Consider the following 21,341-nt stretch of genomic DNA (forward strand, 5'->3'; position numbering starts at 1 on the left):
TACGTTGACCTACTTATGCACATCTCGGAATGGCATCACCCATTGAATTTCGAAATATTTTTATCGACGCTTAAACAATCTTCAATATATTTATTTAATTCTAAGTAAATTCAATATTTATTAATCAGGATTCGTTGTTCCTTATTTAATTTTGCGTTATACGCTTTACTAACTTTTAAGTTAATAATCATGGTGACTCGTGACGTCCCGTTGTTAGTGAAAAATAGACTCGCGAAGGAGCAATGTCAGTGGTGTCAAACGTCAACATGTATTTATAATCTAAAATATTTTATGTAATTAACAAAATAGTTCAGGTATATTAATAGTTTTGTTATTAGAAGAAAATGTACTTTAGGCCTCTTACTGCTTTCTTTTAAAATTATTATCTGGATAAGTTAGGTTAAATAAACGGTTATTATGTAATATAACTAAGCTACATATTTTTTTCAATAAATTTTAGAAATGCTGCGTGTAACATTTGGTAAAATTCTGAACGGGGCAAAATTGAGCCCCAAACATATATGCGTCGCTACAAGAACCCAAAGCGGTGAAGTAAAGAAACCTGAAAAGATAGAAGTCTTTATCGATGATAAACCTGTTTATGTAGAACCAGGTACAACAGTATTACAAGCGGCTGCTTTGGTTGGAGTAGAGATTCCAAGATTCTGTTACCATGAACGACTTGCAGTTGCTGGAAACTGTAGGATGTGTCTTGTTGAAGTGGAAAAATCCCCCAAACCAGTTGCAGCTTGTGCTATGCCTGTGATGAAAGGTATAACCTCAGGAATAGTGTTAGATATGCTACGTTATGATTTCTCCAAAATTCTACTATATGAATACTTTTAGGTTGGCGTGTAAAAACTGATTCGGAAATGACCCGAAAGGCTCGAGAGGGCATAATGGAATTTTTGTTGGTAAACCATCCTTTGGATTGCCCTATTTGTGACCAAGGCGGTGAATGTGATCTTCAGGATCAAAGTATGGCCTTCGGTTCAGACCGTTCTAGGTTCGTTGATATTGACTTCTCTGGAAAACGTGCCGTTGAAGATAAAGACATCGGTCCTCTTATCAAAACTATAATGACAAGATGTATCCATTGTACAAGGTGCATCAGGTTTGCTTCAGAAGTTGCTGGGGTTGACGATTTAGGTTTGTGTGAAATCAATAAATTAAATTAATGGTACTATAATTTAATAGATGTATAAATTTTTTTTTTTTTAGGGACCACTGGTCGTGGAAACGATATGCAAGTGGGCACATATGTAGAAAAATTGTTCATGTCTGAATTGTCTGGAAATATAATAGATTTGTGTCCAGTAGGAGCTCTTACTAGCAAACCCTATAGCTTCACTGCTAGACCTTGGGAAATCCGTAAAATAGATTCTATTGATGTTTTAGATGCCGTAGGATCAAATATTATTGTTTCAACTAGAACCGGTGAAGTCATGAGAATAGTACCAAGAACTAATGAGGAAATAAATGAGGAATGGTAAGTATTGAGTGATATATGTTTGGAAATCGCAAAAATAAAATATATAGAAATTTCAAAATTTAGCTGTGTATTAGTGATAGTGCAAGGAATGAACATCAGAAAAGGTCACACTTTTTTGATGAATAAAGCGATCCTGTTTCCAGGAAAAAAATCACCCTTATTGCTGGTTTTTCTATTTTCATGCCAATTTTTTTTCCAATGACAAAAATTAATAGGAATAAAAATAATCCCTATTTTTCATAAAAAAATGTTCCATCCTTGTTTGTCTAATTGTCAGTGAATTCACACAATGTACAATCGAAGTTGAAGGATCAAAATGATCAATTATAAGGAAAAATGTACAGCAGTATTTCTTCTGCAAGATACAAATATTGCAATGTCTTAATCAATTTTTCAAAAACAGCATTGTCTGTACAAGAATATTTTGTGTAGACTGTGGATCTTGGCACTCGAACGGCCATTTAAAATTTGTTTGGTACAATAATGGTGTGATGAAAGTGATTTTTGCATAAAATTTTGGACACCATATTTTGCGATAATCAGTCGATGTGCAGTTCCTTATAATAATAATGATAATTAATTTCTATAGATGATGTGATACATTTTGCAGAATAAGTCAGATCCTTATTAGAACACTACATAGCACAACGAAAAAATGAAAGAAAATTAAGGATCCAGACGAGACAGTAAAATTCTAGATAATGGGACAATAAAACTGTGATCTATTATAGATTTTTATTAACAGAAAACACTTTTAAAATTTTTCAAATTAACCACCTCTCTAACACACTGGCAGTGTATTAAATTCTAATGAGAATCTAATTTATAATATTTAAATGTGCAAAGCGACCACATATATCATATCCATGTTTTGTAATCATTGAATGAACATCTACATATCTTTAATACTTTTTTAATGGGTATTTAGTGAAAGATTTTCTTCTATTAGTTTTAGAATTTCTTCATTTATTCAGTGCCTCCACGAGCTGATAAATAGATTTTGTGTCGTGAAATGTTTGGACAATTTTGCACATACTGCTTTGTCACCTTTGTCACTTTTTTAGTTTTAAATTTTGGGCTTCGAATACGGGCCTTTTGCCATGTAAATCAAAATCAAAATCTTTTTGAGCAAAAGAATTAAATATAAAAATCACTACAAAATTAAAAACGAACAGGTATTTTAATTTAACAATTCTTCATTTGTGTCAAAACTTTCATAAAATTTAAGAAAAAAAAAAAGATCCTCAAGTCTTCGTCAGTAGCCAATCTCTAATAATAAATTTTTTCTGGTTGCCGTCACAGCAGGAAACACACATCTTGGATTAAGCAAGTTAATTTGAATGATTTAGTTTCATGAACACAAAAATACAGAACTTGTAATGTCTCATAGAAACCTATACTGCTAAAGTGTCTCCTTGAAGTTAGGGTGCAATCCTGATACTCGTACATTTTTTATTTTTTCCAGTACACAATTTTAGATAATTATGTGACAATTTTTTGAGGAGAAAAGTTGCCATTGTTACTCTTTTGCATCCAGAATGCAACAAAATATAAAACTGGGTTGCTTTGGAATTTTACAAGTAGTCTTTTATGTGGTGCCAAGTTCTAATAAATTGCTTGGTACAAAAGAAAATGATTGAAAAAGAGATAATGCTTCTTCTGGTAGTGTAACTAAACAGTAAACGTGGTACACATTTTAGGCACATTTTTTTATAAATTTTTAGAAAAATTAACAAATTCTTTGACTTTTCACCTTTAAAAATACTGTTCCATTTATTTGTCATTTTCAACATTAATGATAAGAGTTAAATTTTCCAAACTAGGTTAGCCGATAAGTCCAGGTTCGCCTACGATGGACTTAAGCGACAAAGACTTGTCACACCGATGATAAGAGATTGCAACGGTGAATTAAAACCTGTCGACTGGGAGGCTGCACTTTTAACTGTTGCTAAAGTCATTAAAAATGCAGGTAAGACAAATTTAATAAGAAGTGTTGTTACATGTCCTTATATTTTCAATATTTTTTAGGGCCTCAAATTGGAGCTATAGCTGGGGGCCTGGCAGATGCAGAAGTCCTTGTAGCTGTCAAAGACCTTCTTAATAGGTTAGGCTCTGAAGCTCTATGTACCGAACACACATTCCCCTTAGACGGATCTGGTACCGATCTTAGGTCAAGCTACTTATTAAATAACAAAATAGCTGGGGCAGAAGAAGCAGATTTAGTTCTTTTAGTGGGTACTAATCCTAGACTTGAAGCACCTCTCTTGAATTCAAGGCTTAGAAGGGGCTACATACACAATGAACTCCAGGTTAGTATAAATATGATCCAAAAATGTTATGTTTTCTAGTAAATTTGATTTTCATGATTACATTTTATATATTTTGAATTGGATCTTCACTTTTATTGAATTTCAAATGTTTTCCGTATACAGTATTTAAAAGAAAGTAAATAATTAGTAGTAGCCATATAAATGGCGTAGTTGGGAAGTCGCACGATAGATGGAGCATTTACGCTCTGTTTATATTTCCTTGTTGTGAGTATACGACACTATGTTAATATTGGGGGTTTCCCTGCCTCGGCTAGATTGAAACTCTATATATCGTGGATATCAAAATAATGTGTGCTTAGAATGAAAGTAGAGATTTGCGGGACACAAAATATGAAAATACGGTAGTTATACAAGAAAATTGACAAGAAAAACTGACAAGTAAAGCGACTTACCTTGTGTCGGCTTATCTTATAGACTGGTCTCTGATCTCGGATTGAATCTGGTAGCTTGTAGTACAGCGACGTTTCGTGTAATCCACAATTTTTACACTTCACTTCACTTAGGAAAGGACAACAAGGATTGTAGGAATGAAACACTGAATTTATGGCTTTAACACACTGATTCTCAAATTTCGGAGACAGAAGAAGGACGCTATTTACATCAGAGCGTGACGTAGCACTTTCGTAGAATGTTCGTATGTTATACGTGGTAATGTCGTGAATGAATTTAACGAAGATTATTTGATTTGTAGGTTTGTAAAGATGCTGGATATCGTAGTTGATGTACAGAATGTATCTGTTTGTTGAAATGTACATAGAATGTTTATTAAAGTTCACTTTTAACTGTTCGTTGAGTACAAGAATGATTTAAAGAATTAATAGTTGAACTAGTCATTATTTCGTTAATTCGACTCCACTCAACTGACTGACTGACTAACTGATTTCTGGACGGCTATTTATAGGTTTCAGCGCGGTAGACGTAGGCTCTGCCTCTCGCTTCTTTCTGAACTCTCGTCTCCTATTGGTTCACTTGCGCATTTATAACCGCAGGACGCAATTTGTAGCAATTATTTTATTTCAGGCACGCTCGAGTGTATATCTGTTAACAACTAAAACAGCTGGATCGTTTGTCAGTTGCCTCACCTACGGCATACTGATGAGGACCAATAAGTCCGAAACCGGTCTATGCCAGGTGGGTTAAACTCACGAACGATCCTAGCTGTTGCACTAGGTGTTGCGAGTATAATTCAATGCCGGTAGAGGCATATAGCCTGCAGAGTAGTTGTTTCTCGCAACACTGGCAATTTAAATATCCGGTTTTAAAGTTTTTGAAAAACATTTTATCTGCTCAAATATATGCAAAGATGTTTGACATGATACTGTTTTTGAATAATATTACATCACGTCAAACAGCTTTCAAGATATCTGCATAGATGTGACAATTTTCAAAAACTTTAACATCCTGTATCTCAAATACAAAAGTTGCTTAAGATGTAAGTTTATATAATTTTTTTTATTTTGCTGAGTATATTGCGCTCCCAAAATAGAGGCTCACATTTTTATTACAACCTGTATATGTAATAAACTATCAATATTTTTAATAATCCTTATGTTCCTTTGATGAAAAAATCGACCACCTTGCCTGATTAAAAATATTGTATTTTTCGTCATGTTTGTTGTCAAACTTTATCCTCATTCCAAAATTTTTTCAGTAACTTTGCATTATTTAAAATAAACTAAACTTTTCATTTTAAGGCAACAGAAAATCATTAAAATTTGTTATTTGTGTTTTTTTATATAAGATTTGTATTTGTTTTATTTATTTGAGGCATTAAGAATGTTTGGTTTTATCAATATTCACTAGGTGGCTTTGATTGGTCCAAAAGTTGATTTGCGCTACGACTACGAACATTTGGGCGATGACACGAATGTGCTCAAAGAAATCGTCGGTGGACGTCACCAATTCAGCAGTAAATTGAAATCGGCCAAAAAGCCTTTAATAATCGTTGGATCAGAGGTATTGGAGAGATCAGACGGTGCTGCGATTTTATCGGCTGTTCAAACTCTTGCCCTTAACACAGCCAGTGAAGATAAGGAGTGGAAGGTTCTCAATATCTTACATAAAGTTGCTAGTCAGGTAAATAAATTTTAAACATTAATTTTCATTGTTTTGTTCAAATATGTTTTATTTTAGGTAGCAGCGTTTGATATTGGCTACACTCCAGGTGTCGACAAAATTAGAGAGGGTAATTTGAAAGCCTTGTTTTTAATTGGCGCAGATGAAGGAGCTATTGATAAAGCAGACTTACCTAAAGATTGCTTCGTGATTTACCAAGGTGAGTTTTGAATTTAATTAGGTACAACAAAATATATAGAAATTAGTGGTGTTTTTCTTTTGTGGAAATTAAAAAGTAAACATAGTGCAAGAAACGCACTGTTACCATTTAAATATAAATTGCCAGTCATTTTTTGCTCAAAAACATAATTTACGAGGTCTGTTTAAAAAGTATCCAATATTTGGCTGGGAAAAATATATTATTTACATGACAGGATTGAGATTTTAATCCCCTTCAAAGCCCCCCTTGCGCTTCACACATTTAGCCCATCATTCTTTCCACTACCAAAACGAAAACACTTCTAAAAATAGTGTTCAATTTCGCCGTCACGTTCTGCATTATCTCTTCTTTACTCTAAAAACGGGATCCTTTCAATGGCATTTTTAATTTTGGAAACAACCAGAAGTCACAAGGAGCCATGTCTGAAGAGTAGGGTTGGTAGTATCCAGTTTGTCCTGTGCAATTGCAAGACGGAGTTCTTTCTGTTTCACTGACAAAAGCTTGCACACAAATTTCGCAGCCACTCTGCCCATGTTCAAATCATCACGCAAAAAACGTGCGGAATCTTTACTATTCTCGACTTCTTCAGCAATCTCTTGTATGGTCAAACAAGGATCTCCTATTATTAGATCTTTTACTCTCTCAACAACAGCTGCATTCCGAGCAGTTTGTAGCCTCCCAGAACACTGATCACTCTCCACCGATGTCCTGCCAGTTTGGAATCGATTGAACCACTCCTTTATTTGTGTTACTCCCATAGCATTGTCTCCAAACACCTGCTGAATCTTACCAATTGTTTTGCTTTGACAATCACTAAGCTTTTGACAATGATGCAGTACTTTGTTCAACTCGTTCAGTCATTTTAAGAGAAATCAAAATCAGACGAACATTTATAAGAACAATGTATTCGACGGTCAGTAGGCAACGACTGACTCACCAGAATGCCGAGAAAAAATACATGTTACCTACTGCGCATTTTGTTTAACGTGTAAAATATCTGAAAGTATCTCGTTGCAAGCTATAAATTGCTGTACAGCTTTAATAGCGGCTTCAATGGTGTTACTCACAGCCATAAAATCGAGAAGTGGGTTCCACTGTGGATTGTAAAAACGCTCTCGAGGCTGTTTAAACCTCTAGCAATATAGAAAGAGATATCATATAAACTCCTATACCTCTTTCTCCCTAAACCTCCGCTACACTCTCGGCCACTGCGACACTGCCTCCAGTAGTATATGCTCTAAGGTTTAAACCTTTCCACAGATCTGCCAACTATAAAATAATAGGTTGGGAATAAGCAAATCTCTATAAAAGTAACTACAATTCCCGCAATTTTGTTGCATGGAATAGAGCATGTTCTAATTCATGCAATTCAGTTGCCTTGACAGAATTACTTAGTCTGATAAGAAAATCATGAATTTTATCGCGGCAACCAAATTGCATTGTCAGATACAGGCTTTACTGACAAATCAAGCAAATTCACGAACGATAGAAGTATTTTAATTTGTATAATTCAAAATGAACTGTTACATAGCATATTATTAATTGTTTTCAACTAATGTAATTCTAGGAAACGACTGCTCCACGTGCTATAAGCTCCAACTCGCATTGAATTACACCCGAATATTTTTATTTTTTATTTTTTAATACACCACTTTAACCCAGCTTATAAATGAACCTACTCGATATCGTATTAATAACAAACCTTCAATACTTGACCTCGTCCAGCCAATAATGAATAACTTATATCTAACATAGAAGTAGGCCCAATAAAAGTTTATTAATTTTTTGACATCCTGTATTTTTGAGATGAAGTATCTACAGACCTGTTTTCATTTCACTTTTCTTTATGCTTGTTTTGTCTTGAATAATGTCTTTGAAATATTGAATAGAGTGTGCACTGTGCATTGACATCAAAATATTTCTAATTAAATTTCAACAGGTCATCACGGTGACCAAGGAGCCTCCATTGCTGATGCTATCCTACCTGGTGCTGCATATACTGAGAAGCAAGCAACTTATGTAAATACAGAAGGAAGGGCGCAAGAAACCTTAGTTGCCGTAACAGCACCTGGTCGGGCGAGAGAGGATTGGAAGATAATCAGGGCACTTTCCGAGATCGTCGGAGCTAAATTACCTTACGATAACTTAGACGAAATTCGTGACAGACTGGAAGAAGTCGCACCACATTTAACGAGATACGGGTCTGCTGAAGACGCAAACTATTTTAAACAAGCAGAACAACTAGCGCAGGTATGTTTATTAGTAATATCCTTCCTTTTTGAAAATTCCTATCTCGAACCTAAGCCTTATGTATTAATCACTGTAGGTTACTCTCGCTCCCACAGACACCTTCAAAATTGACTAACTTGCTATAACTAAGGCCTTTTCTGCGAGTGGTGAAGCGGTTAGCCAAGGGGCACTATGCATCCTTTAGCTCTTCTTTTGCTGAATAGCTGTAGTTTAGTTGAGGTTTTTCGTGTTTTCTAAGATAAATTTCCTTTTAGCCGAAAATCGGTAATTTTCTGTGTGTATGTGTGTGTGTGTGTCTGTGTGTGGAGAAAGATGCCACGGTGAGTCGTTACTTTGCCTTACAATACGCAGATCTTTCGGAGATGATATTCTAGACACAAAACTTAATTTGAACATTTCAAGATTCCTATTTACACCTGCGGTAACCCAAACTCCATATAAGCTCCATCCATAGGTAGGCTGTCATAGCTCAGTTTGTAAGCTCGCAACTGCTAATGTGAAGGTTTGCAGGTCTAATTGTAGATGAGCTAGATTTTTTTTATATTGCCATAAAAAAATTTATTTTATAAAACGGAGACATTTTTTATATTCACTTTCACACATTACCTTAGAGGTCACACTTGGAGTGAGCCACCTTAAAAGTCACACTGGTGTGAATTGGGATTTTGCCATTTTTGAACTTTTGCCTTCTTTATTTGTTAACAAAAACATAACGTATTTATATCAAAACTGGGGTAAAATTTTCCGAGAAATCGAATGATGTAATTAGTTTTGAAAGAAAATTGGTTTGTTAATAAAAAATTGGATTGAAAAAAAAAAACATTTTCGAAAAATGACTTAAATTCGTTTTTTTTTATAAATTAATGGGATGGAAATAATGGGATAAAGTAAAAAAATAATTTTGAAGTACAGGGTGTATTTAAATGGAGGGGCACAAATGATACCAGAGATTCCTTGGGTGAAAATAAGTCGATTTAACCTAATATACCTATATCTCAAGTCGCATAATGAAAAAGATATAGGGTGTCAAAGTGAAAAATATGGTTTTTCCTTAATAATTTCTATAATTTTAGTCAGAAATGTTTCAAAATTTCAAGAGAGGTTTTTTAATGATGGGGAAAAATAATATAATAATGATTTTTGAGTGTCAAGTACGAGGCGCCCTCTGCAGGCAACGTTGTGCATTGAATAAGTAGTAACTTTTTTGCCAACCCTCGTATATAGCTTTTATTAACAAATTATGAAATATTGTACTCATTTTAACTAAAATGGCTAAAGCTAACTGTTAGGAGATATTTTTAATTTCATAAAGGGTCTAGCAGGATAAGATAAGGTCAGCAGCCCCAGAAAGGTATTTTGAAAATGACTTTTGTTATAACATTGGCGAGATATAAATCTCCATTGACACAAATTCAGCCTCACATCTCGCTGCATTCTGGTGATAATTGATCAAATAGACGCTAGAGCGGGTATTTTTCAAAATTGTTTTTTTCAAAAACTATTGCAGCTGCCCTTATGAAACAAAAATTGTTCGTTAGACAAAACATTAGTCAACATTATATATATTTTATGAAATTTTTCTATCATAATTACTATTAAAAAAAAATAAAAATATTTTTTTTCAAGATTTTATTCTTAGTTCACGCAGAGGTAGAATCACAGAAAAAATATATAATGTAGCTTACTATGTCTAGTATTACTACTAAAAAGTGCATAAATATACAACGAGTGCAACACTATAAAAAAAATTTAAACTTCTTATGACCACCTTAGGTACTAATGACTTCCCATTTGTGACACCATTATCTGTTTGTTGCTCAAAAATATATTAGGTAGTAGTTAAAAATGTAAGGAAGACTTTCATTTTGAACAGATGAAAATTGTTTGTGAAACCACAACGTTTTTAGAGAACAAGGCGAAACCTGTCACTTTCCAGCTAATCACGTGTGTGCATTGTGTTTTGTTTACCTACCATTTTTATGCCCCCACCAATATAGTAGCTTGACTTCAATCGTGTGCGGATTGTTTCGGATTATTAAAATGTTTTTATAGTTAAACTGATTTTTATTTGCACTCACTCAGGGTTTCAGCTTGATTTACCTATTTTATTTTTATTTATTTTGTTTTGTTTTGTTCTGCTTTATTTTATTTGTTTTATTTTGTTTTGTTTATTTATTTTATTTTATTTTGTTTGTTTTTATCTTATTTTGTTTTATTTTATTTTGTTTTACTTTACTTTTTTCAGAAGACAATTTTTTTATCGTTATTGTTGCAGTGGAACGGCCTCTGTTTCTTTCTTCGTGGCGAAACCCCTCTGGATGGCTACTGTGTAGTGGTTGATTTAGGGTTTTGTTAAAATAAAACGCAGAATTTTTATCGCTTGTAACGTGTGAGTTGATTGTTTGCAACCTAGCCGGCCGCGCTCCGATCATTAGCAACACTCGATTCAAGCAACTTTGCGCTAGATCAAGCTTTACAAAAAGAATTTGCAACTATGCAAACAACTATCTCACATGTTACAAGCAATAAAAATTCTGCGTTTTATTTTAACAAAACCCAAAATCAACCACTACACAATAGCCGTCCAGAGGGGTTTCGCCGACGAAGAAAGAAGCAGAGGCCGTTCCACTGCAACAACAACGACCAAAAAATTGTCTTCTGAAAAAATAAAGTAACACAAAATAAAATAAAAACAAACAAAATAAAATAAAACAAAATAAGAAACAAACAAAACAAAATAAATAAAAATAAAATAAAATAGCTAAATCAAACTCTGAGGCGAGTTCAAATAAAACAGTTTAACTATAAAAAAATTTTAATATGTAGTCCGAAACAATCCGTACACGATAATTGAAGTCGAGCTACTATAGTGGTGGTGGCATAAAAATGATAGGTAAAAAAAAGACGATGCACACACGCGACTAAGTTCCCTAAAAATGTTGTAGTTCCACAAACAATTTTCATAGGTTTATGTCAAAATTAAAGTTTTTCTTACATTTTTAACTACTATGTAATATATTTTTGAGTAACAAACAGATGATAATGGTGTCACAAATGGAAAGTCATTAGTACCTAAGATGGTTATAAAAAGTTTTAATTTTTTTGATAGTGTTGCACCCATTTTATATTTTTGCACTTTTTGGTAGTAATACTAGACATAGTAAGCTACATTATATATTTTTTCTGTGATTGTATTTCTGCGTGAACTAAGAATAAAATCTTGAAAAAATATATTTAGAAATAAGATAGAAAAATTCTATAAAAAATATATAATGTAGACTAATGTTTTGTCTAACGAACAGTTTTTGTTTCATTAGGACAGTTGCAATAGTTTTTGAAAAAACAATTTTGAAAAATACCCGCTCTAGCGTCTATTTGATCAATTATCACCAGAACGCAGCGAGATGTGAGATTGAATTTGTGTCAATGGTAGATTTATATCTCGCCGATGTTACCACACAAGTGATTTTCAAAATACCTTTCTGGGGCCGCTGACATCTTACCCTTAGTGTTAAAGATTTATACCACCACGAATACCAAAGTACTACAAAACAGACGCTTTTTTAATAAATTCAGAACGCATTGCCTCACAATACTTATTAGTTGTGTATCTGTATTTTAAAATTCGACCAAAAGGGGTGCAGGAATCAACCGAGACAACATTATTTTTCCTGTTTTAAATTTACTCTTTTGCATATTATTTTAGCTTTTAGCACGTGTGAATATACTTGTTGCATAATTTCTATTTAATTGTTTTTTCGGTGTCTATTAAAAAACACATTTTCTTGTGCATGTGAAATTATTTAAACCCTGCATTAAAGAAATCTCATATGAAACAACAGTTTAGGTGGAAAAATATTGCAAAATATTTATTGTTAGTTTAATGATAATTATTAGAAAAAAGAGCAAAACAATTAAAACCAAGAGTCACTTAACAACAGTCAATAGATAATTTAAGAGAAACAATTGACTGACAATAAAAAAAAACAAGATTTTTTAAAGATCAGTTGTCAGATGGCAGCACCAGGATTGTCCATTCCTGAAGTATAAAAGGCAACCCTCGTGTCTTACGTGCCACCCTCGTAACATATAATTTTTTATGTAATTGGTAAAATGGTAATTTACAACTTTAGGTCTCTGAACAAAGGCTACCACTTTATAATACCTGAATCTTGCTATCTTGCTTACACATTGCACCAAAAAAATTTTCTTTCAAACTTGTGTACAATTATATTGTTTATATATTTATTATTTTTTTATAGAAAATAAAGACCCAATTAGACAACTGCACTCCCATCGATGTTAAACTTAAGGAGCTTCAGGATTATTTCATGACCGACTCAATCAGCAGAGCTTCTCCCACAATGGCGAAGTGCGTACAAGCTGTATTGAAACAAAAACAGTCAAAGTTCTGAGTGTAATATACTAAGTAATTGAATTGTTAAGTTATTTCTAGTAAATCAGGTACCATTTTAAGAAGAAAACTGTATAGTTTTAAATTGCATATTTGTTTTTTTTTTTATTTCTCGTTATATGAAGCTGTTTCTCGGATACAATAAAGTTAATAAAAGTACTACAAGTGTTTTATCAGCTTTTATGAAATAAAGAAGTTTTTTCTTTCAACTGTAGTTTTCTTTGCCAGTAAGGTAAAGGTCATGAAGCTTACCAGCAATTAGGCCATGCTTGGCCCTTTTTGCCTGCTAACTTACACTACCCTCCACCTGAATAATCACAAACATCCATGGGTACGACAGGAAAATTTTTTTGAATTTTCCTGCCGCGTGCGGGATTCGAACCCACTACGGTTTTGCCGCACAGCCCTGGTTTGCCTCAGTAGGCAATCCTTGACCGCTTCGGCTACCACCACGCCCTTCTTTGCCAGTATGTATCGGTTTATAAATTGAACATAAATAAACTATAGTGAAATTATGAAATTCGTATTTAAAATTGTTACTTGTTGAATTATCAGTTATCTAGTTCTCCGAGTATGAAAAAAAAATAAGACTTATTGTATTGGTATAAATTACAGTGGTGCAGTTTGACAACACCATTGTAGAACTAACGAAAAAATTAAAACATGCACTGTTTTTGTAATTGTATTTATTTAGAAGCACCTTTATCTACACCACTGGGTTTAACTATTGTGTTATTTAGAGAAGAAAAACAATTATCATTAAATAAATTTGACTTTAGAAATAGATAGTTTTTTTTTGTAATTCAACTTACAGAAAATCAATTTTTTTAATTTAATAACATTTGAAGTTTCAAGCAAAATTTTATTTAGATTTCAAAAATCGAAAAGTATTCGTTACCTTTACAACATATAAGTTTTGTTACTAATAACAAAAAGTTTCGCCGAAAGTTATAGAGATGCCACTTTATTATTTCTCTTAGCTTACATTAAATTTAGGATGGAGAGAATTACAACCATTTCCTTTTTTCATTTGATCACACTGATCTCAGCAATAGGGACCGCAACACAAAGACAAAATGAACAGAATTGTGTTAAAAGGTTGATACATTATTCAACATGGCCGGTTGGGGTGAACATATGGTACACAGTCAATTGGATAAGATATTGGCTGCTGATCCGATATGTATATTAAGTTAAAAATTCTGAGTTATGAACCAAATTCAAAAACTTCTTGACATCAATGTTTTCTGTTTTTTTCTCTAAATTATAAAATTCAAAGAAAAATTTTAAAAATGATTTGACAAAATAGCTAAAAATGGAAAAACACTTTCTATGTAAGAAGAATATGATATCTTATATGATAACTCAAATACATCCTCAATCTACCCTCAGAAAATATGAAAAATCCCCCAAAAGCGTAGAAGAGTGTTCCTCCATATTTTGCACATCTGGTAATATTAGAGAAAAACCTAATATACATTCACAAACGAACTTGAGAGCACAAGAGGGTAAAAGAAATGCTTATTTATTTCTTCATAACTTTATTTCTTCATAACTTGATTACAGCTGCGCCAATATGAAAAATTTTATTGTCTAGACCTAGAGGGCCATATTTGTACATGTACGAATTTTCCTGAAATGTCAGAATTTTATATCAAATCAAACAAATTAACATTAAAAATGTATCAAAATCGATAAGCTGTAATTTTTTTAATCGTGTATATCAATCATATATAAGTATATTTTGATAGGAGATATTATTATACTGTCTGTTAAAGAATGGTCCAGGTTTCACCACTAAATTCTAGTATAAAAATTAATGGGGGTATGACACGTACCTGCATATCTTCTGTTTTTCTTATTTTACACAATGAATAATGATTTTGGACCTATCAGACCTATCAGTTTTAGCCGAGTTTGGAAAATTCAATGGTGCGCAAATGCCACACGAATAACTTTTTTTATGTAGTTTTTTTTTAAACACCCTGTATATAATTTCATATTTGAATAAAGCATAATTAGTTATATGATAGGTTTTGTCGTATTCAAAGTCCCGAGTGTAGTAGGCATTTCAAATTTTCACTCGACTTTCTAATTAAATCTACAAAGCCAGCTGCAACCAATCTACGCGATGCCTATCTCGCCAAAAGTAGATGTCCATGTCTTAGAGACCCAGCGGACTCTACACAGAGCTCTGACAGAGCGCAGAAGGCACAGTTCGAAAAATATAATTTTTACCTGTTTCGATAATTTCCGCAGTAGTTCTCTATGAAACTCCCAACTGCCTCAATTACCAAAACCGCAGTAGACGACACCAGCGAAGGCCGATGATGTCGGCACAGCGACCGCCGACAATATGCGTCACGCAGAAAAATCACATCAGTTCTGAATTTTGGGAAATAAAAAGTTTCACAAATTCATTACGATTATGACTGAGGTAGGGCAACATGAAAAGCAATTACTAAAACTGACTACAAATGCACAACCAATTCCAGGTTGAGCATTAAAGATGTTTATATAATCTCTTTTCTTTCGTTTTGTGTTCTATTGCTTGTGCTATTTATTGTGATATGTTTTTTATTAATTTATTTTTTTTGTGTATATCTATACATTTTTTCATATCAAGAAAGGCCAATTGTCTAAACTTAAGGCGGACTTCACTACAGGATCTTTGTGGACCTATCAAGGAACGGGATCGAACGTCGACTGGTACAGTATAATTCATTGACAAGGACTAGAATTTATCTACAGTATACTCCAAATTTATTGCCATGTGCATTATATAAAGCTCTTTGTAGATCATAAATTTCATACTCGTTTATAGTCAATACATTGTTATCAATAAATCTCATATTGTTTTAATTCGAAATATTGTAAAAAATTTCCTAAGATGAATAACTTTCAAACCAAGCAAAAATATATATTAATGAAAACAGAGATACGTAAACAATATTCCAGGTTTGCGTTTTGTTTATAACACAAAACTGTCAGAAGATCGATAAACCATCTATCTTATAATAAACAATAAATCCACATAACCTTTTTTATTAAAAAAGATAGTGATATAATTTCGCAGAAAAGTTAAATATATTTGAACTGTACTGTGAAATCCGCAAAAAGTAAAGATATTCCCGCGATTAATCAATTTAAAATTCAGATGAAAATCAACGAATTTCACGTCATAATGAAAACCTGCGTTTAAGGATAAATTCATCATCAGACTCGATCACCCACGTCGTAATTCGAATTCTGATCAATCGACTAAACAGTTGATCCATCACGCCGTAAAGTCGTAAGGCGCCTGGTTTTACCGGTCACTTAACGCAGCCTTATATTAATGACAAAATATATAGGAAGTTTCTTTTAAAAAATAATATTTTGCCTGTCATGCTTTTCAAAAACACCCTGTACAAAATTTATACTACAACTACTATCATTTCGCTTTATTTTTTATACTTTAAAACCAGAAAGCAAAAGTGCTTAGTGGCACAGTGTATCATTCATTTAAAGAAAATTCCCTTTCTTGCACGTCACTGAATTTTCCAATTCACTTAAACTATGCCTGATACTAGAGATCCAGAATATCACTCATCTTCTATAAAAATTAGAAAATAACTGCTATGTAGGTTTCTACGGTATAACTAAAACTAAATCTAGTTTCTTTATTTATCTTCAATAGGTACCTACTCTATTTTTTAACCAAAATTCCTACCAACAGATTTTTATATAAACTAATCCCCATTTAGCTTTCACAGTAAAATCTACTTGTGAAATTTAGCCCAGCTTTGCATATGGCCAAAAGGGACATAAATTCAATGAGTTAGAAAAAAATTATTAGTATTAGTCCACACATACTTAAGTCTTTGTCCAACATTGCGCGTATAGTGCAATTTGTAGACACTATTACTTAATAGTTCGCCCATTGAGAAATTTCCTCTCTCAACGCTTTGTTCCTACAGTCCAAAACAAATCCCAACTGTCAGGCGCATGCGAATTGCGATATCATGCTGACAATATTCAAAATTCATTACATATTTCGAATCAAATGCGATTGCGTGTGACTCAGATATTTTCCGTATTAATAAATAACAGCTTGAGACAGTTATTATTAGTGATGGGCATAATCGACCAATTTTGATAATCGAGTTATCGGTAATCGAGTACTTCTAATAATCGAGTGATCACTCCAGATACGAGATATTGGTCATTTTCATCCCAGCGGCGCACAAATATGTTTGTATTAGTCATATATTACTTATAAGCGTAGCTAAAAAAAAAAAGCTCACGCACTTCAAAACCTAACCACTTTTTCGTTTTATTCTAAAAAAAAGGTTACGCAATCAGTGACTATTTGCAGTATGTACTAACATTTTGGGGTGCAACCGTAGGGTAATAATCACTCGAGTGGTGGGAGTAAACATCTCGAGATATCTCGAGTGATCTCAATAATCGAGTACCACTCGATTTTTCACTCGAAATCTCCCATCACTAGTTATTATTATTATTTATTTACTTATCACAACACACGCTGCTTGCAGGCCAGTTGTTAACAACGATTCCATGCAATCTTATTGGTCGTGCCATTAAACTGAGAGTGAAAGTGTATGTATATGGAAAACAGCACACAGTTTTATTCCATTAAAAATACACTAAATTAATTATCCGCTACCTAGAAATTGATTAGGTTAGTAGTACTATACCGTTGACTGGACACACTGCAATTATTTAAAAAAAATACTAATATACCCTATTATGTAAAACTATACGTATAAAAAAACAACAAAAGTAGGTTGATTTTGGCAACCCTGCGATGTTAATCTGTTTAATTCTTCAAAAATAGCAACTGCAGGTAGACAGCAAAATATAGAAACATGAACGGTTTTACACGTTTATTCATAATCTATTTACAAATTTAAAGTACGGTCCTGTTTACAGAGAGCCGGCGCTTTGTACATATGCCAGCAGCCAACACTCTGGTTATGCGCATGCGAAATCGATTTGATGTAGAAATGTCAAAGTATTGTTTTCTGCGACAAAAATAGTGATTTTTCAAGCGGAAATAAGACAATAAGGTGAGTTTTATTACTTATTCCTATCGTTTCAATATCAATTTATAATTTTACATAGATTTATAATTATTGTAAATGATTGTATAAAATTATTAACAATTCGCTCTTTGTATCAGTACCGTAATAGCAGATTAGTTTAATCTGTATTTGTTTATATCCAGACGTTTGTTTATATGGCAAAAATTATGCTTTTTTCGATATTTTCCATATATTATATGTTGCAAAACTGTTTATATTTTTAACATTTCAACGCGCAGGGGTTGAAGCTAGGTCATGATCATTGATTTTACAACCCCCACACGAGTAGGGTTGTGTGGGGATGGTATGACTCATTGGGGATATTTTGGAATTTCTGTTTTTATGTGTAATTAAATGTTAAATATCGCTTCGACATGGAAGAATGAATATTCTACCAATAATAGGATTGAGGTAGGTAGTTAGCAATTTTAAACTGCTTTTCATTTAGTGCCTATAAGCCTTGAAAAATGTTTTAGGTGAATTAAATATTAATCTCTTGTAAGAATCAATAATTGGTAGACTCATTCATGAAATTTATTTGCTTAATTGAGATTTTTATCAAGTACATATAAATTATATAAAAATAATCGATGTTCTTAAATACTCTGACCCTGAAAAATACTTATTTGAGAATTAGGTATGTTTTTAGTCAACTGTATATTTCACCTGTCGTTGTGATATTTTGAGTTAGCACCTATACATTTTAAAAAATTTTGGTACTATTGTACTTGAATTTTCATTTATTTAAAAGCCTATTATTTTACCCATCTTTTCAATCCACATTTTATTTTACTGTAAGTAATTTTGGAAATTTTCGTTCAATATTTTCAAAAATAATAAATGTTCTAAGGTAGTAGGATAATTTGTTAATTAAGCCCTTAAAAAATTTTCATGACTATAGCAGAAAAAAGACAATGTCTATTTCCTCGAATGTACATTATTCATATACACATTTTTAATGTTTAATCTCTATATAGGTACAATAGAGGAGTTATGAAATGTTTTCATTTACATATTCGTAAGTAAATATATAGATATATTTCAAAATTTGTGGTAGATTTATAACATTTTGGTTTATTTTGATCGAAAATGTAAAAAAAATGTTTTGTGTAAAGAGAATAAATATACAAGGTGTTCCGAATAGTCTATATAACCATGCAAAAGATTAAAATGCATTTTAAATTTTATTTAAGGTCATAGTATTCACTAAATATGTATATATTTATGTACAGCCACATTTTCATTTTGGTTTTTATTAAAATTAAAATGTGCATTATTATTTTGATCATAACGTGAGTCCGAGCGTGAGTCGTATAAATTTAATATTTTATGAATTATTTGACCAGATGGAACACATTTCTGGAGTCTCCTACAGCTGCATTTTATGCAAAACACATACACAAACATACTTGTTATTCAACTAAATACATCGCTAATTAGTGATATTGCTTCTGTTAATGGGAGACAAGAATCAGATCACTGTTATGACATATCAATAAACCTAGTTAAAAAAAAATGATATAATAACTAGATATTTGATATAAATATGTAAATTCATGAGTAATTTGTAACATCTCTCGCATCTGTTAATGGAATATGTGAATATTATTATTATGACACATTGATATATTACGCAATTTGCTTTCATTTTATACATAATTTATTATTCATTTCTGTAGTTCAACTCACTGGGTATTAATAATTCGTGGCATAAGAAGAGTAAGTAATAATTCTATTTTATTTTTATTAGCGTTTGTCCTATTGCTGATCCTGATAGCATTTCTGTTCAATATTTTTTTTGTTTTTCAATTTTTTTTACATTTTCTAAGATCCTTGGATGATCACATCAATAGTAAAGGGTTGAATTTGCATTTTGTAAATATTAATAATTTTGGAAAATATTTTGTTTTATACGTATGGAAGTATGAGGTCAGAAGCCGTATACAGGGTGTCCCGAAATTCATGCAACAAAATTTGGTCACAGATTTTTAAGACAAATTTAGGGGACCCGTATTTTTTAATTTTGTCAAGTCTTTCGAAGTTACAGCCCCCTGAAATCCCCCCCTAAGAATAATCTTTTATATCTCAGAACCCTGTTGTACCTACGAGAATCACTAAATTTAGTACATAGGGGTTTTATGACATATGGAATTTGAGGGTGCTACGTTTTTTGGCGGGGAACCTCCTTAAGACAATTTTTCGTGGGCCCCCTTGTCTTTGGAGCCAAAATAAATTGGTGACATATTTAAATTTCTTAAAAATTATTAGCCACTAGAAAGCCATTAAGTTTAGAAACTTTTTGTCTCTTTATACTTTTTTCGTAAAACGCAATGTTTTCGAGAAAAATGTCAAAATGTGATCGAATGCATATCGCGATTCGCCATTTTCCTCAAAAACATTGCGTTTTTCGAAACAAATATCAAGAGACGAAAAAGTTTATAAATTCAAGGGCTTTCTAGCTAACTAATAATTAAAAAAAAAATCAAATTTGCGTACAAATTTTTCTGGTTCCAAAGACAAGGCGGGCCACGAAAAAGTGTCTTCAGGGGGTTTCTCGCCAAAAAGTGTAGCACTGTGAGATTCCACATGTCATAAAACCCCTGTGTACCAGATTTAGTGATTCTCGTACAACATGGTTTTGAGATATAAAAAAGACTTCTTAGGGGCAGATTTCAGGGGGCTGTAACTCCGAAAGAGTGGGCCAGTTGACAAAAATAAAAAATACGGGTTCCCTAAATTTGTCTTAAGAATCTATAACCAAATTTTGTTGCATGAATTTCGGGACACCCTGTACATTTTACTTGCATTAAAATCTTACTCATGTATAAAGAATATTCCTTTCTTGAGTTTTTTTTGCGTTATGAAATACATGTTTATTTTGACAAGTGTCCAGAAGAAAATACTGTATTGGCCGGTGTATTGCAGTAGAAAATACAAAATACAAATATGTATGTATACATATATTTTTCTTGGTAAAATCATGGGACAATTTTCTGTTTTCTTTTTTAATTACACATTATTTATGAGCTTTATTGCTTTTATTCTATTTTAATAATATTCGTAAATTCTCATTAAATACAGGGTGTAACTAAAATTATTGGTTTCAAAATGATTTTATAAATATATTATGTCTGGAAACACTGTTATGGAGATTGGAGAGTTAACAAATTATATGGTTTATTTAAGTTACAAAGTAGGAAAGGAAATATTTTATTTCATCCATAGTTAATGTTGTTATTTATTTGCAATTTAAAAGATAATGTTTGACACTGTTTGCTATACCTAGGAATGATCTAACAATTCAGCATTTATCTCGAAAACAGTACATTCTAGCAATATGTAGTAAATATTCATTTTTTTGTACTTTAGAGATTACTTTTTTATGTATTCTCCATTTTATACAGGGTGTAACGGATGCTGATGACCAAACTTCAGGGGGTTATTATACAAGTAATTTTCAACAAAAAAGTATTATAAGATTTTTTTGGAAAGT

At 32.4% G+C, this 21,341-nt stretch overlaps 2 protein-coding genes across 3 annotated transcripts in view; both read left to right on the forward strand.

Moving 5' to 3' along the window:
• The first annotated feature begins 222 nt into the window (after positions 1-222).
• Positions 223-12,970, forward strand: LOC108908071 (NADH-ubiquinone oxidoreductase 75 kDa subunit, mitochondrial). 2 transcript variants are annotated; one of them, XM_018711983.2, is made up of 10 exons: positions 223-314; positions 461-772; positions 847-1,149; positions 1,222-1,489; positions 3,316-3,461; positions 3,521-3,801; positions 5,626-5,898; positions 5,956-6,097; positions 8,037-8,347; positions 12,610-12,970. In XM_018711983.2, exons 2-10 carry the CDS (start codon positions 463-465, stop codon positions 12,760-12,762), a joined length of 2,187 nt encoding a protein of 728 aa, XP_018567499.1. In that variant the 5' UTR covers positions 223-314; positions 461-462; the 3' UTR covers positions 12,763-12,970. The 2 variants fall into 2 exon arrangements, with proteins under 2 accessions (XP_018567499.1, XP_018567500.1); XM_018711984.2 differs by having other exon boundaries at positions 308-399.
• Positions 12,971-17,759: 4,789 nt separating this feature from the next.
• Positions 17,760-21,341, forward strand: part of LOC108908069 (kinesin-like protein unc-104) — a 115,604-nt gene continuing 112,022 nt past the window's right edge. The window contains exon 1 of the mRNA XM_018711981.1: positions 17,760-17,833. The gene's annotated coding sequence lies outside the window, so the exon portion shown is untranslated. The remainder of the gene's footprint in view (positions 17,834-21,341) is intronic.

This window comes from Anoplophora glabripennis, unplaced genomic scaffold (assembly GCF_000390285.2).
Source record: "Anoplophora glabripennis isolate ALB-LARVAE unplaced genomic scaffold, Agla_2.0 scaffold152, whole genome shotgun sequence".
NCBI classification, from domain to species: domain Eukaryota; kingdom Metazoa; phylum Arthropoda; class Insecta; order Coleoptera; family Cerambycidae; genus Anoplophora; species Anoplophora glabripennis.